Source organism: Hyposmocoma kahamanoa, unplaced genomic scaffold, assembly GCF_003589595.1.
Source record: "Hyposmocoma kahamanoa isolate Upper Pololo Valley unplaced genomic scaffold, ASM358959v1 64, whole genome shotgun sequence".
In the NCBI taxonomy this organism is placed as follows: Eukaryota; Metazoa; Arthropoda; class Insecta; order Lepidoptera; family Cosmopterigidae; genus Hyposmocoma; species Hyposmocoma kahamanoa.
Window position 1 is genome coordinate 12,590,745 of NW_020653852.1, and position 15,220 is coordinate 12,605,964.

Here is a 15,220-nt window from a genome sequence, read left to right on the forward strand (position 1 = left end):
GAGTACAACAATATTTTGTTAGTTATTGCTAACGTTTAATAAAAAATGATTTTAAAAATAAGCGACACTATAGTTGCTTTATTCTAAATATTTCAATCGCTTGTGATTCGAACAATTGAAAATGACCAAGAAGTTTATAATATAAGCTTCTTGAAATGGACGTAATGGGTATCTTTCCAACTTTTGCGCAATTTGATTATTATGTTTGCTTTTGTAATTTATATTTATGATTCATTTATATATAAATCAACTGTAAAAAAATAACACTTTTAAATGATAACTATGATAACACTACTATATTTATTTAGTGAAAATATGATACAAAATGCATGGGTCGCCTCTTACTTGAGACTGGTGTAGTATCCAGGTCGTGGAAGCTTGCAAACGTGCAACCTGTACCCAAAAAGGGAAGCAGAGCTGACCCTGTCAACTATAGACCTATCTCAGTCACTTCCATACTCTGCAAGAGTATGGAACGTGTACTCAACAACCGTCTCCTGTCAAACCGTACGAAGACAATGACCTCCTCAGTAATCGCCAGTATGGATTCCGACGAGGGCGATCTACTTGTGTATGACTGTCACATATGGAGGGAGGCTATAGAAAAGCAAGGCGAAGCACTTGCAGTGTCTTTGGACATTACTAAAGTCTTTGACAGGGTCTGGCACGCAAGCCTTTTAAGCAAGCTTCCATGTTATGGGCTTCCCACTGACCTTTGCTATTGGATCTCGGATTTCTTGAGTGAACGTCCCATTCGAGTGGTCTTAGAAGGCAACTCTTCCGAACATATGGCGATAGATGTCATAGAGTTCCTCAGGGTTCCGTATTGTCTGCAACTCTCTTTCTGCTGCATATCAATGATATGTTAATTTCGGGTATTTTTGCGTATGCTGATGACAGCACAGTTGTAGATAGGTAATTGACCAATGCAAGGGTCAGTAGAGAGGAGATCCAGTCTTGTCGAGAGTCCATGGTTAGCCGTTTAGATTTGACGCTCAAGGCAGTCTCTGATTGGGGCGATGTCAATCTTGTCAAATTTAACGCTACCAAAACGCAGACGTGTCTATTCTCCACGGAGTCCCTTTGAGCTGACTCCGACTTTTCGTGATATATCCATACCGATAGCCGACCGTCTCCAGCTCCTTGGAATGGACCTGTCGTCCAATCTGAACTTCGGCAGATACATTGAATCCATGGCCAAAAATACAGCCAGGAAGTTTGGCATCCTTTCCAAGATGAGGCGTTACTTCACACCGGGACAGTTGCTTCAGCAGTATCAAACACAAGTCCGGTAGTGTGTGGAGTACCGCTGCCACCTTTGGGATGGCTCTGCTACATACCAACTTGACACCTTGGATTCAATTGATAAGCGTGTCAAGAGGCTTATAGATGACTCGGAATTAGTAGCAGAGGCGAAGCTGCAGAGCCTTGAACACCGCCGTAAAGTTGCATACTTATCGGTATTTTACAGGATAAATCACGTTCACATGTTGTGGATATTCCAAAGATTCGCACGAAACGTTACACTTACACATTTATATGGCGAACGGCTATGTAGTGGAATTTCCTGCCTGCAGACCTATTCCCTGAACGTTATAACTTGGACCTTTTCAAGGCAAGAGTGAATAGGCTGTATTTAGGTGTGCATGCTCCATTGTCGACCTCATTGTCGAATTTCCATCAGGTGAGATGAAGGTCAAATGCATACTTACGTTAGAATAAAAAAAACAAAATCCTGTTTTTACACTTTACTGCATTGACTTACAAATAAATGGACGACGGGTCTAATACAAAAACCACGAAAAAAATGTCCCAAGTCAACCTATTTAAACGTAGTGACATGTAAAGGAATATGAAAAAGCTAAAACGTTGAATTTAAATTCTAATGTCATCGCAGTACTGTCTAATTTTGCTTGTTTCGCTGTCAGTCGAACAAACGAAGACTAAAGCGTGAATGACGCTCTGTATACGATTTTAACGCCCTATAAGTTAGGACACTTTTTAGCGCGGACCCGACGTCCATATAATTGTAAGTCAATGCTTTACTGCATTAATTTTTACAAGTTATTACTATATAGTACTGCATGATTGACAACCGCGCTGTCAGTGGAACCAACGGAGACTGTTATGCGATTGACGCTCTGTATGCTATTTTAAAGCCCTATAGGTGCGGACACTGTTTAGCGCGAACCCGACGTCCATTTGTTTGCTCTTGATCAATATTTGAATAATATTACGAGGAAAAAACTGTCTTCTTATGTTTCATATTAAAGAGGAATTAATTGATATCCACTGCCTTTTACTTTTACTTATAAACAGGCTATCGATCAGCGCCATCTAAGTATAAGACGGGGTTTGAACTTTTTCAGAGTTAAGATCTGTAGTACGGAGATTAGCAGTCAATGAATATTGCATCTTACAATGTACTTCAAAATGTTGCACTTACTTTTTCTCGTTATTAGTCGTTCAGTATCAAGTCACTCATATCCTAAAATATTATTGGATAGAACCAAAAATAAGAATTATCTAGTAGATTATGAGCGAAATTAAAATTATTTTTATGTTGTATAATTTATAAAACTACGTTATTTAAGATCTTTGTAAATTTTATATGGAGGAATACATTGATTTCAATAATCATTATTGCTGACTCTTGGATTCATAGTGTAACATTGTAACTTAAATCAATTACAATTCTTAGTAATAATTTAGAATATTCTGTAATAATTTGGGTTGGTAAATGCTCCGATAAAATAATAATAATAGGTAAAACATTATAAATTAATTTCATTCGACAATTGTTTACACAATATTTATTCATTACTGTTTTGCAGGCTCTGAACCTCCTCGAATCAGGCGACTTAGCCGTGCTCAGCTTCGGCGAGAAGCCGTATCTTCTCCACCCATTTACAGAACAATTCTCCGAACATTCCGGCTCGAAGATTCTAGAACAACTACGCTTCGAACAAACAAAAACCAAAATCGCACAACTGTTAGACTTTTGCACAATTATGTTCGAACAACAAAGTATAAGGAGTGATGCCCCGAATGCGAAGCTGTTGGTGATCGTTGGTGATGGAAGAGGCATATTTTCTGAAGGAGAAACGAAGGTTATACAAGCTGTGAGGAGAGCCAGGCAGCAGGGGATATTCTTGGTCTATGTTATTATTGATAATCCTGATAGTAAGGTAAATGTATAACATAATTTGAATTTTAATCGGTTTTTACTTTTTTTTATAACATCAAGTGACGAAGCGCCTGATGGTAGGCGTGTAGCTGCCTGTCCATAACAGTTGCAGTGCTCAGAGCTTTAAATCGCAAACACCTGAGGGGCACCGCCACTGCGTCTGTCACTCTAAGATATAAGTTGACAAGTCCCATGTGCCTGTACCATTCAATTGGTCTCTTTTCTTTTTTTTTGGAATAAATGTAATGTAGATTCGTGTTCGGTGCTATTGTTAAACTCTTCTGTCTGTACGTTTGAAGCCACAGGGAGTGGTCGATCTACGTTTTAAAACAGTTCTTTCAAATGAAAGTGTTTTCGAGGTTTGCATGCGTCAATTTTAAACGTTGCTCCAAAAAAGGTAAAATTGAAAAAAAAAAACAATTTCATAAAAGTTTCACGATGTCCGCACACATTTTGTATTTGAACCAAAATACATTTTTTTTATTAATTTTTCTTATCTAATTTTTATTTTGTTTGATGTTTTTTATTTCAATAATATCAGCTCTTTTCGAATTAAGTATAGGGACGTCAGTCGTAAATTTAATATTAATTTTATCCACTAGTCCGATCAACTTGAAATTTGGGTGTACTATTTAAATCAAAGTTGTTTGTTTATCATAAATTCTGTTGAAATTTGGTCAAATCTCAAGGGTCAAGTCACACTGAAAGAGCGGAGGCGGGCAGCGGCCGGACGAGCTAGCACGGTGCCTCTTTGAACTAGTCGGTACAAGTTGCTTGCAGTGCCGCTGTATAGATTCTATCACCTCAAGTCAATTTAAACTTTATTTCTTTAGAAGATAAGGTTCAAAATACTAAGTAATAATTTGCACCAAAAGTGCTCCTCCGGCCGCTGCGGTTTCAGTATGACTTGACTCTAGCAACTCTCGATCAAACAACCTTAACGATCTATTTATTTTCTTTTACAGGATTCAATAATGGACATCAGACGGCCACTACTCGATCCGATAACAAATAAAATAAGCTTCATTCAGTACTTGGACGCGTTCCCCTTCCCTTTCTATCTAATATTACGCGACATGTCAGCGTTACCCAACGTCTTGGGTGATGCATTGAGGCAGTGGTTTGAATTGGCTGCTAATACTGCTAGTTAGAATAAGGAAATTGAACTTAATTGACAAGTGATAAACGTACACTAAAGACATTGCACGGCACACAAATTCTAAAATAGAAATGGTATACTATACTTAAAATAATTCGACCGAAAACACGTCGCTAATAGGAAAGTTTAATAGACTCAAAGATGTCTCGCGACTGGTGTCTTAGCGCGAAATGCTTATGGCAGTTGATAAACGTTCGTTGCCGTGTATAATAATAACATGCTCGTACATACACACCATACTGCATTTACTTGACTTCGGTCCGTTAATGCGTTTCAAACCAGCTAAGAAGCTGAGAAGAATAAAGTAAATAATAATCATAAGAGTACAAGAGCGCCATAGCTATTGAAGAGTAGCTAGCTCTGTGAGCGTAAAAGAAGTACGGAGCTTGCTATCGAAAGCTTGGCGCTTATTTCGCAGGTGAGAAGTTTAGAATAATTAAAAATGTCTCACTCCGGTGTACTGGCTGCTTAGCGTAGTTGACAAAATTTTGTTATGAACTTAAGATATTAATGAAAGTAATTATTGTGCAAAACGATCTTTGTGTCATGCAGTGCCTTTTAGATAAGTCCTTGAATATTGTTTGTACACGCTCAAAAATTCTTTTATATGGCTGAATAAGTGTTTAGTACATAAATACAATTTACTTAAGATTACGATCTTAAATGTATAACAGTAATTATGTAGTGCATGTAAATAATAATTTAAGTCGCAAAGTTTATTTTGTTATGAAAATGTAATTACAATCTTGTTAAGTAGAATTTTGTCTATTGTATAAGTTGTAGTTAATAAGTTTAATAACAAACCAGAAAAAACTACTACGAAAAAATACGAAAAGGTACTAATACCAACGTAACTAACTAAAATGTTTAAGGTAGAGCGAAAGAGAGCTCACTGTATTGAATTACTGTTGCCTTTTAAACCAAATTATTATTATTATTTATTAATTGGCATTGGTTATAGAGCCCAAAAAGATAACAAATAATGAAGAAACTCAAAGCTAACCTAACTCTTGAAAATGTATACAACTTCAACTTTTGTATCTATGGCTCCGTCATTTTGCGCATTTTTTTTCCATCCTCTAAGGTTTTGCGCGACGCTTTTATGTCCCTTTTAAAACAATTGCCAGCTGCTAATGTCTCTTTGAAAAATACCATTTCTATTGTACAGTGATGTGTTTAGTTCAGTTCTGAATGGACTTACTGATCATGATAAAGAACCAGTAAAAAATAAACGTTTAAGATTTTTGCCTATTAATCTTTTAACAAATTTTAGTTTCCACTTAAGTCTGTTATCAAGGTCTTTACTAAATTTCTGTTAACAAAATATATGCCCAGAAAAGCAAAGTAAAATAAATACATGCATACATGAAAGGCAAAGTAAATACATGCCCAGAAGTAGAAGCATTGGTGTGACAACTGAGCGCCCGCACCTTAGGTGGTATAGCTTTTTAATATATGCTTTACAAATTCCAGGATGCGTTTTACAACTTGTACTAAACATTCCAGTTATTACAACTGGCAAAAATTATGTGCGCTCTCAGTCCACACACACACACACATTACATAACATTTCGTCTAACGGTTAATATTCTCTATGACCCAATGACATGTTACCGTTGTTCATCATATGTTTAGAAAAAGGAGAAAAATAAAGAACTTTAAATATTATTTAAAAATATTATTGTATATTTGTCAACTGAAATTAAACAAATCTTAAAATATTTTCGCTTAGCAATATTTTGGAATATAACAGAAACAGTACTTGTATTGTTAACATTTATGTTAATATTTGAATGCCATTTTCAATGATGTTAACTAAGTGAAAATATTTTCTTTTTTATATCTGGCGCGTTCTCAAATACACATTTTGAGTCATGAATATTTGTGTTATTAAAAGGTCGCTATGCAATTAAAGAATACAGTATATAATTTAAAAAGGTGTCAGATATAGTACATATCTTCACTTAGTTGACTATTGAAAATAGAGTTTAGATTTTCGTACAATTCACGAGCTCCCACAGGAAATAATGCTATTCAATGCACCACTTATAACTAATACTAATAAACATACAATTTTGCGGATTGCATTTATAATAACTAGTAAGAAATTTGTAATATCGCAATGCACAGCAAAACAAAAAGCTCCGCAGAATGCCGGCGTTTACGTGTTCGAGCGAAACGTGAGGACCACCTTCAGTCGTAGTGGTCTGGTCTCCTATATGTCCACGCCTTGAAATGAAACTACAAAAAATGCAGAACGCGTGTAACCGCATTCTGTCTGCGGAATCTTGTCGTATTTATTTAATAGGCCCTTATATACATGATTCTTATTTATACTTAGCGTACGAAGGCAGCAGCACATCATATTGAAATAAATTTTAGCAAATTGTTAAAAGCACACTCCTGTACATATCTACATAAGTTTATGGTGAGCCAACCTACCGACCCTTAGGCCAAATTTATATTGCAGCGGAACAGAATGGAAGCGAATTTTTGTAACGATATTGTACATAATGAACTTTATGGGCAATTGTGTTACGTACAACTAGAAACGAGTCAAAAATCTTCCGCGGAATTCTCTCTTATGCTCGCGCATTCCGCAGAAGATTTTGGCTCGTATCTAGCGTAAGGCGCCGCGGCAGACCGAGGAAGCGATGGCGCGACGAACTGGACGCCTACGACAAGGTTTGGGTCCAGTTAGCTCAAGATCGGGATGCGTGGAGGGATCAGGAGGAGGCGTTTTGCCCAACAGTGGTATACATCAGGCTAAATGTAAATCTAGTTCGTATACGTTAGGCTATACGAGATTTATAACCCGTGCAAGCAAGCCTGCTCAGGGAACTCATCAGTCTCCAGATCAGTCCGTCTACACAGACTTCATCCGATTCTCAAAAGGCTAGAACCTTGGGTGAGCTGCCCCGGGTGCACATACAGTACCCTCGTATTTCGGTATAAACCCTCGTATTTTCCAGATAGGTACCGGAGCTCTTGCCACGCTCACTTCCCGTTGTGGATTGCACAACTAACGGTTGCCACCGCTAATTTTAGAAGCAGTCGAGCTTAGTAGGTTAGTAGCAGTAGAGCTCCACGTGAAAGAGTTCGTCCAGAGAAGTACTATCAATGTACAATGTGAGCATTATTGCGTTCAGGTTTTGAAGGGTAATGGTGCTGGTGAAATTGCAGGCACATGGGACTTATCAACTTGTATCAGTGTCGCAGTTACAGTGCCCCTCAGATCTTTGCGATTGAAAGTTCTGAGTGGCACTGTAACTATCATGGATAGGCGTGTCGCTTACCACCAGGCGCACTTGTTCGTCCCGTCGCCGTCGTTTGACATAATAATAAAAAAGTAGTTTCTTAGAACAATTATTCCGGATTATTTTGAAGTATGTTGTGCAATATTTTAATTTGACAAACACAAGAACGTGTATAATACCTATAACATGATAATACCGTAATTATTATCAACCCATTTATACGTCCCTCTGCTGGGCACAGGTTTGGGCCATAGTGTACCGTAATGACAAATATTAACAATTTAGAAACTTCAAAATTTTGAATCATGGCACCTTAAAAATGTATCAATACTTCTATTGAAATTCAATAGTATAATTTCCTCGCCCCCAATTTCTTCTAATCTTAGACAATTGATTCCTATGGCAGGATCGCGAATTCTAACTGGTAGATTAGGGCGATCTCTGATTGGGACTTAGCCATCTGTGATTGGCAGAACAAGGATCACTGATTGGAAGTATAACAATTCACGGTTAGTAGGATGGAGGTACCTAATTGGAAGAAATGGGAAGAGATGAAATTGCGCAGCAGAAATTCGGTAAGTCTGGCGCTCGGCTTGATTTGAACAACGCCTACAAAATCATTGTGTCACTTTCGTTGATAGAAATTGGTGTTACAATAACTGGCAGTACAAATTCTTAAAATTATAACAAACCAATCCGCAACCTTTTAACAGTTGAAATAGCAAAATATAAACTATAATAATGTTTACAATAAAATATGCTAACTCATGTAAAATATTCAATATGCAGTGAAATAACATTATGACTAAGCCTATGATAATAATATTGTTAAACATCCATTAGAACCATATACGTCTAAAATAGTAAATAAATATAATTTAAATAAAAACTACCCTTTTTTAGCACTTTGTAGGGTAAAAAATCCATGCCAGTTCTTGTTTGAGCTATTAAAGCTGAAGCTTCGTTTTTAGATATTTACATCCTTCAGTACAAAATTGGAAAACCTAGAAATGCTTTTACTACAGCCTGATTAAGAAAGTACGATGTTTCAAGTGCGTAGGTAGAATGTGAGCCGTTTGTATATTGGTTTATTAAACTAATTATTACAATAACCGATGAGACGGGAACTGTCAAATAAAGCCTCGGTTTACCAACAGTGGTGTTCACTAAAAACATCGCACGCCTTACGTCCACACAATTTCGTCTAAAATTGAATTTATCTAATTTTTTTCATATAAAATAGACGGTCGATTTTTGAACTATTTTGAACTTGTATTACAATCTGTCAATTGGAAGTATTTTTAGAGTAATTTGAATGTACCTTGTATTAGTTTCATTCATAAGCTTGCAGTATTGCCACAATTTTATGTTTTTTAAAGATGTAAAACAATAATTAGATTTGCCATTTTAAACACAATTGAAATAAAAATTACGAAATGGCTAAAAATTAAAGACACATTTCATGATCTATATACAAGGTATCCCTTATGGGACTGAGGATAAAATTCATTGAAAATTGTTAACCACAAAATCGTGTTAAATACTAAATACTGAAAGTGTTTTGTGAACTCTAATTCCGTACAATGTTTTATATGGAATTATACTAGGAATATAGAAAGAATATTTAATACAAGTTTCATTATATCCTGTCTTGGCAAGTCAAAAATAAGTCACATAAAAGTCTACTTTCCACACAATATTTTAAACTGAGTGATCTTCCACGTAACAAACCAAATGTTATGATTTATGATATAAATAAATAAATATATATACATATATTTTACTCTAATTAAAAGTCACTGATCGTTTTTGTTCTGGGCACTTCCAAGAAACGCTGATTAGCAAATCTCGTAACGGTGCATGCGAACAAAACGGATTGACAGAGGTAGTGGTTTTTGACAGTCTCTCTATAGAGTCTTTAAGTGAAGGTGTCGTCTTCAGTCTTTAACTGAAATCGAATCCAGTGGAAAAACTGAACTTCGGAAGTAAGTTGAGTATTTAGAGTTGAGAATTTAGAGTTCAATTACGTGTCAGAGGGATCAACCGTATCAAAAAATTCACGTGTATTTTTCTTTTAAGCAAAATGTATGCTTTTATTATCACGGTTTTATAGTGTGTTCAGTAATTCCAATGCATGATATTAGTAAATAATAATTCACTACGACGTTCGACATAAATAGGTAGTAATAAAAATTAACAATATTGGTTACTTTGGAACGGACGACGACGTAAAGATCTTTTGAGTTATCACGACATTATACTACTGGAAAATTTAAATTGATTATGATATAACGTTGTGTTATGTAAACATTGGGATTTAGATACGTATATGACTGGGGTGTCGATTTTATTACGATTATTTATAGGGGTTAGTGTCAAGTAAACCATGTTTGTTTATTGGATCGAATAGGTTTGAGTGAGCTTTGTTTGTTCACTGGATTGAATAGTTTGAGTGAACTGGAAAGTTTACTGGTTTGGAGCAAAACTCAGAAAGGCGTTCTCTAGTGAGGAAAACTGGAAGTCTTTCAAAATAATTTTATACTAGGCGGCACCTCGTTTAACAATGAGACTTATATGATGAATATTTTTGACTTGAATTAGGTGGTAAAGAGGCTCTTGATTGTATTGTAGAATTTCTGACAGGTCCATTAGAAACGGTGTGCTTAACTCCTACGAATCGCAGTACTTGCTAAATTTTCTTTGTTCCCACGACCTCAACCCTAAATTTTCATTAAAATTGCACAAATACAATAATTATATCCCATAGAGCAGTGTTAATATTGATGTGTTGCTACAATAAGTCAATAAATAAATTGTATGATTAAGAACGGTTCAGAATTTGAGATGTATATAAAATACCTTTAAGATTACTGCATAATATGAAATTATTTATCTAATAATTACTGTATAACTAAGACTACTAATTAATTAACGATGACTACAGAATAGGCATGGTTGAAATATCAGTTTGTACCAAATAGTTATTATTTAATAAGTCCTCTGGCTCTCATGTATCACGTGCCGGGAACGTGCACTTTATTGGGCGGCCCATTATAATTATTTTGGGCAAAAATAAAATACATATACGGGAGAATTCATGTTTTGTAAATGGCAGCACTAAAAATCGCATATCTCACTTTCCCAGTAAGGGTGGTGCGGAGCATGCGTACCAAACGTATTGAGAGAGGCGGAGGTTTACAGATCCTCCAGAGAATCGATTAAGTGAATGTGACTGTTTGAATCAAGTGGAAATATTCGAAAATAAACTAAGTACTAAAATTTGGAGTTTTATTACACATAAAAATAAAGCAGACGATGAACGTTACACGGATTTGTCTAGTATTGAAGATATTTTCACGCTTTTCTCCCAATAGGTTATATAGCAACTATGGATCGTCAGTTGTTATAATAATAAATGGCAATACAGCAAGCAAGAATCAACACTACAAACAAGTGTTTTTTTACATTAAAGTTATCCTTAATAGTAATCCTGTAAGGTGACATAAGATCGTATCATATGGTCGGCTCACTTGTTCTCCTTGGACGAATGGTTGTTGGTCTCTTCAGTCTTTTCACCGTCGCCGTAGAATTTTGGCTGCAAAATACACATTTTTTTATTGACAGTTTAAGAACATCTAGAGCGCTTTAAAAGCAGCAGTTTTAACTGCTGCTGTTAAATTGCTCCAGATGTAAGATGGCGGTATTGCTATAAAGCTCCAACGAAATTAACTGAAACAATGTGGAACATGTATTTTCTTCCGTGATTTTTGCCCACTTAATTTTGTTGGAATAAGTGTGAATTTTTACAATTCTCGCTGATGAGGATGACTTTACTAATTAAATAGTATAATTAATTGCAAATCAATAATTGGCTCTCCACAAAAAAGTGCTAATTGAGTCCAGTTAAGAGGAATTGCGCTGTATGGAGTCCGTCGCTTTGAAATTGTTGATGTGAAAGAGCTCTTACTTAATAAGAATCTTTAATTAAAAAGAATAAAAAATATGCATTTTTTAGTATTAATTGCAGTGGTATAAAATAATCTCAAAATTCAGACAAAAAACCGTAAAAAACTATTACGCATTAAATATTTACGTGTCTAAAGAGTGGCTACATAAAATGAAGGACAAAATAAAAAAAAAAATTAAAAACAAAAAACAATAGTGACAATGGTACACAAATACGATGAGTACAAATCAACACCACACAATTATTAATGAAAATAATTTAACACTCAAAAACCAAAATCATGATACTTGTACACCGCATCACTGTTATATTTTCAATGGTTATTTTGTCTAATACTTTACATAGTTGACTATTTGGCACGTAGGCATTTCGTTAAATAAATATTATAGACAAAGGGAAAGAACCTTGAACCCCACGAGATCTAGTGTCCTTAATTGTCCCAAAACGTGTTGTCCACACAGTCTCAAAGTATTATCTCAAATAATAAAGTAACAAATAATAATTACTATGCATATGCTAATAGATGCTAGTGAATTTAGGTACCCCATTTAACAGAACAGTTCTACATTTGATAAGAATAAACTTTGTGTGAAGGAATGTCAGGACACTTATAATCGGCGTCTGAAAACAGTTTCTTTTAAATTCTGGTAAGAATGATTTTTTTGTCCACTGATATTTTCTCAACTGCATTTAATTTATTCAGTTTCGTCATACCGGCATTTGGTCCCATGCGCGCAATATCAATTTCGTTACGCCCTGAAACTAAATAACTGCTTTACTAAAAATAACCATTTCAAATATTCCATTGAATAAGCAGACAATCCATGGGTGAAGTATAGTTTGTTTCAATCCATTTTATTAAAAATGTAAACAAACAGGTCATTGGCCCGATCATAGACGGTGTAGTGATGGCCAATAGTACTCCAGTTATAAATTAATTATTATATATATAAATTATATATTATTTATATTATCAATTCATTAATTCAATAAATCCTTTCTTGACGTAATCAGTCAGAACAAGTTTTTTTTGCGATTACTAATAGTAACCAAATATATGTGATTTGATAGTGAGTTATGATATTTTGATGGACAGGATTAGAAAATTATAATTTGTACGGGTTTTAGCAAACTCCGTACAGCGACTGCCGTGAAGATAAGTGTAGTAAAAAGTTTGACGGATTATATTAAATGTTAAGTTTATTGTGTACCTTAAAGGCATTTCTTTCTCTCCTTTGTTGACAGTTAAATTGCTAATAGCATACTACATCCAAATAATTACTAGTGTTTAGTGTAATGTGACTATAGACGCGCGGTGACTAAAAAAAATGAAAATTTGAAAATAAGTAGTTAGTTTTTTAATTTATTAAGTCGCTAAGTTAATTCAAAATAAAAGTTGATCATTAGAAGGCGTGTTTGTGGCGCCTCTTGCGGCAATTGGTAACAAGTGTTTCATTTGGCGTTGGATCAGCGGTGAATGAGATATTCGGCGTGTATTAGCTTAGCTAGCGAAAACATTGTGTACCTACTTATACTACTAGTGTTTGTTCTTACATGACCCATAAAGTATTTAAAATTTCCGAAATAATAATTTTAAACACTCCTTGAAATACTTAAACTTAGATACTTGTTTGATTGTGATTTAAATATACCGATTTACTAATAGATTACTAAAACTTTAATTGAATGAACCGAATGAATCCTTATCCGTACAGCACTATGCAACCATAAGATCCAAGTACGATTTTAAAATGTTATTGAAATGAATATTGTAGTGTAAAGTGGAAACCATCAATATACATATACATGAAAGTGTTAGGTACTTATTCCATTTATTGAGCGATTGCTTAGGAATTTTAACCAAACCGGTTTGTTTACCCTTTTTATAAAATAAATTGAAAGAAACTATAGTAAATACTAAAAAATTCTAAATGTTTTTTAAAATGCGCTTGGTGGACAAAACAACACAATCTCGATAGGTGTCGAAGCAATACTCGATCTTTGACTTACACGATCTCATATTTGTACTATACAGAGGTTACTCTATTCCTGTATCCGTTTTTGACACCACTATAACTTGTAAAGTCCTAGAAATGAATAATTATAAGTTAAGTTAATTATACGTTATATATAATTATATGTTAAGAAAAACGTTTTAGCTATCGCTTCCAATGCTGTAGGCAGTGATTGCATTAGTCGTAATATGATCATTCCGCTCCTCGATCTCCTCACTCCCGTCATAACTAAAATCCTTAATAAATCTGTCTCTACCTGTGTTTTCCCCTCTGCCTGGAAAGACGCTTATGTCATTCCATTACCAAAAAAAACCAAACCAAACTTCCCTTCAGACTACCGTCCTATTTCAATTCTTCCTTTCCTGTCGAAAGTCCTAGAAAAGCTTGTTCACTGTCAGTTGACTAATTTCGTAAACAGGAACAACCTTTTCAATCCTCTCCAGTCTGGTTTCCGCATTGGTCATAGTACGACTACTGCACTCACGAAAATCACTGATGACATCCGTTTGGGTATGGAAAATCAACAATTGACTGTGCTGACACTCCTTGACTTCAGTAATGCCTTCAATTGTGTTGACTTTGACCTATTATTGGAGGCATTGCGTATTCTTAACATATCTCCAGCAGTTATTGATTGGTTTCGAAGCTACCTCTGTGGACGTCGGCAGTGTGTACGCAATGAGAATTCTTTCTCTACGGGGTGCGATATTTCCGCCGGTGTCCCGCAGGGTGGCGTCCTTTCTCCTCTCTTATTTTCTTTGTTTATTAACTCTATCACACAATCCCTCACTTCTTCTTATCATCTTTATGCTGATGACCTCCAGATTTACACCCAGTCGTCTATTCAAGAATTACCACGTGCCATTAGTACTACCAATGTGGACCTTGAATCCATTCGTCAATGGAGTCTGTCCTTTGGCCTTAAAGTTAATCCATCCAAAACACAATCGATTATTATAGGTAGCACTTGGTTCAATTCTCGTCTAAATCTAGCCTCCTTACCCCCTGTGGTTTTCGATGGTGTCTGTATTCCTTATTTGGATACAGTCAGGAATTTGGGGGTAATTTTTGATAAATGTCTGACTTGGAAGCCGCAAGTTGCTGAGGTTAGCAGGAAGGTGTTTGGTGCGCATTTCTCTCTGAGAAGGCTTAAAAACTTTTTGCCGACTAAAACCAAAATTACTCTGGCCCAGAGCATTCTCCACCCGATACTGGACTATGCAGATGTTTGCTACCCAGATTTGTCAGTAACTCTGCTCAATAAATTGGAACGGCTCCAAAATATGTGTGTTAGGTTCATCTTCGGACTACGTAAATTTGACCATGTCTCCCAATTTCGCGCACAAATTAAATGGCTGCCCATCCATCGGCGTAGAGATCTTCATATTCTTTCACTTCTCTATTCAATTCTGTTCTATCCCTTTACGCCTTCTTATCTTAAAGATCGCTTTACTTTCCACTCTTCTACACTCTGTCGTCCCCTTCGCTCCTCTGATACTCTCTTACTTAACTTGCCCTCTCATACCTCTAACTTTTATTCCAACTCTTTTACCATTTCTGCGATCAGATTGTGGAATTCTCTCCCTGAATCGATTCGACGATCCCCTTCTCTTGATTCCTTCAAACAACGTGTCA

At 35.6% G+C, this 15,220-nt stretch overlaps 2 protein-coding genes across 3 annotated transcripts in view; one reads left to right on the top strand and one right to left on the bottom strand.

The window, feature by feature from the left end:
- The window catches only part of LOC113230884 (midasin), a 49,799-nt gene extending 44,874 nt beyond the window's left edge, over window positions 1-4,925 (top strand). Inside the window, exons 38-39 of the mRNA XM_026464988.1 lie at window positions 2,835-3,188; window positions 4,153-4,925. Coding sequence (XP_026320773.1) covers window positions 2,835-3,188; window positions 4,153-4,338 — 540 coding nt within the window. The 3' untranslated portion in view covers window positions 4,339-4,925. The remainder of the gene's footprint in view (window positions 1-2,834; window positions 3,189-4,152) is intronic.
- Window positions 4,926-9,565: 4,640 nt separating this feature from the next.
- Window positions 9,566-15,220, bottom strand: part of LOC113230653 (pleckstrin homology domain-containing family F member 2) — a 27,520-nt gene continuing 21,865 nt past the window's right edge. The window contains exons 8-9 of one of the 2 annotated variants that reach the window (XM_026464667.1): window positions 13,581-13,657; window positions 9,566-11,198 (exon numbers count right to left, since the gene is read on the bottom strand). In XM_026464667.1, the coding sequence (XP_026320452.1) occupies window positions 13,598-13,657 (60 nt within the window). In that variant the 3' untranslated portion in view covers window positions 9,566-11,198; window positions 13,581-13,597. The remainder of the gene's footprint in view (window positions 11,199-13,580; window positions 13,658-15,220) is intronic. The other variant, XM_026464666.1, reaches the window with a different exon arrangement.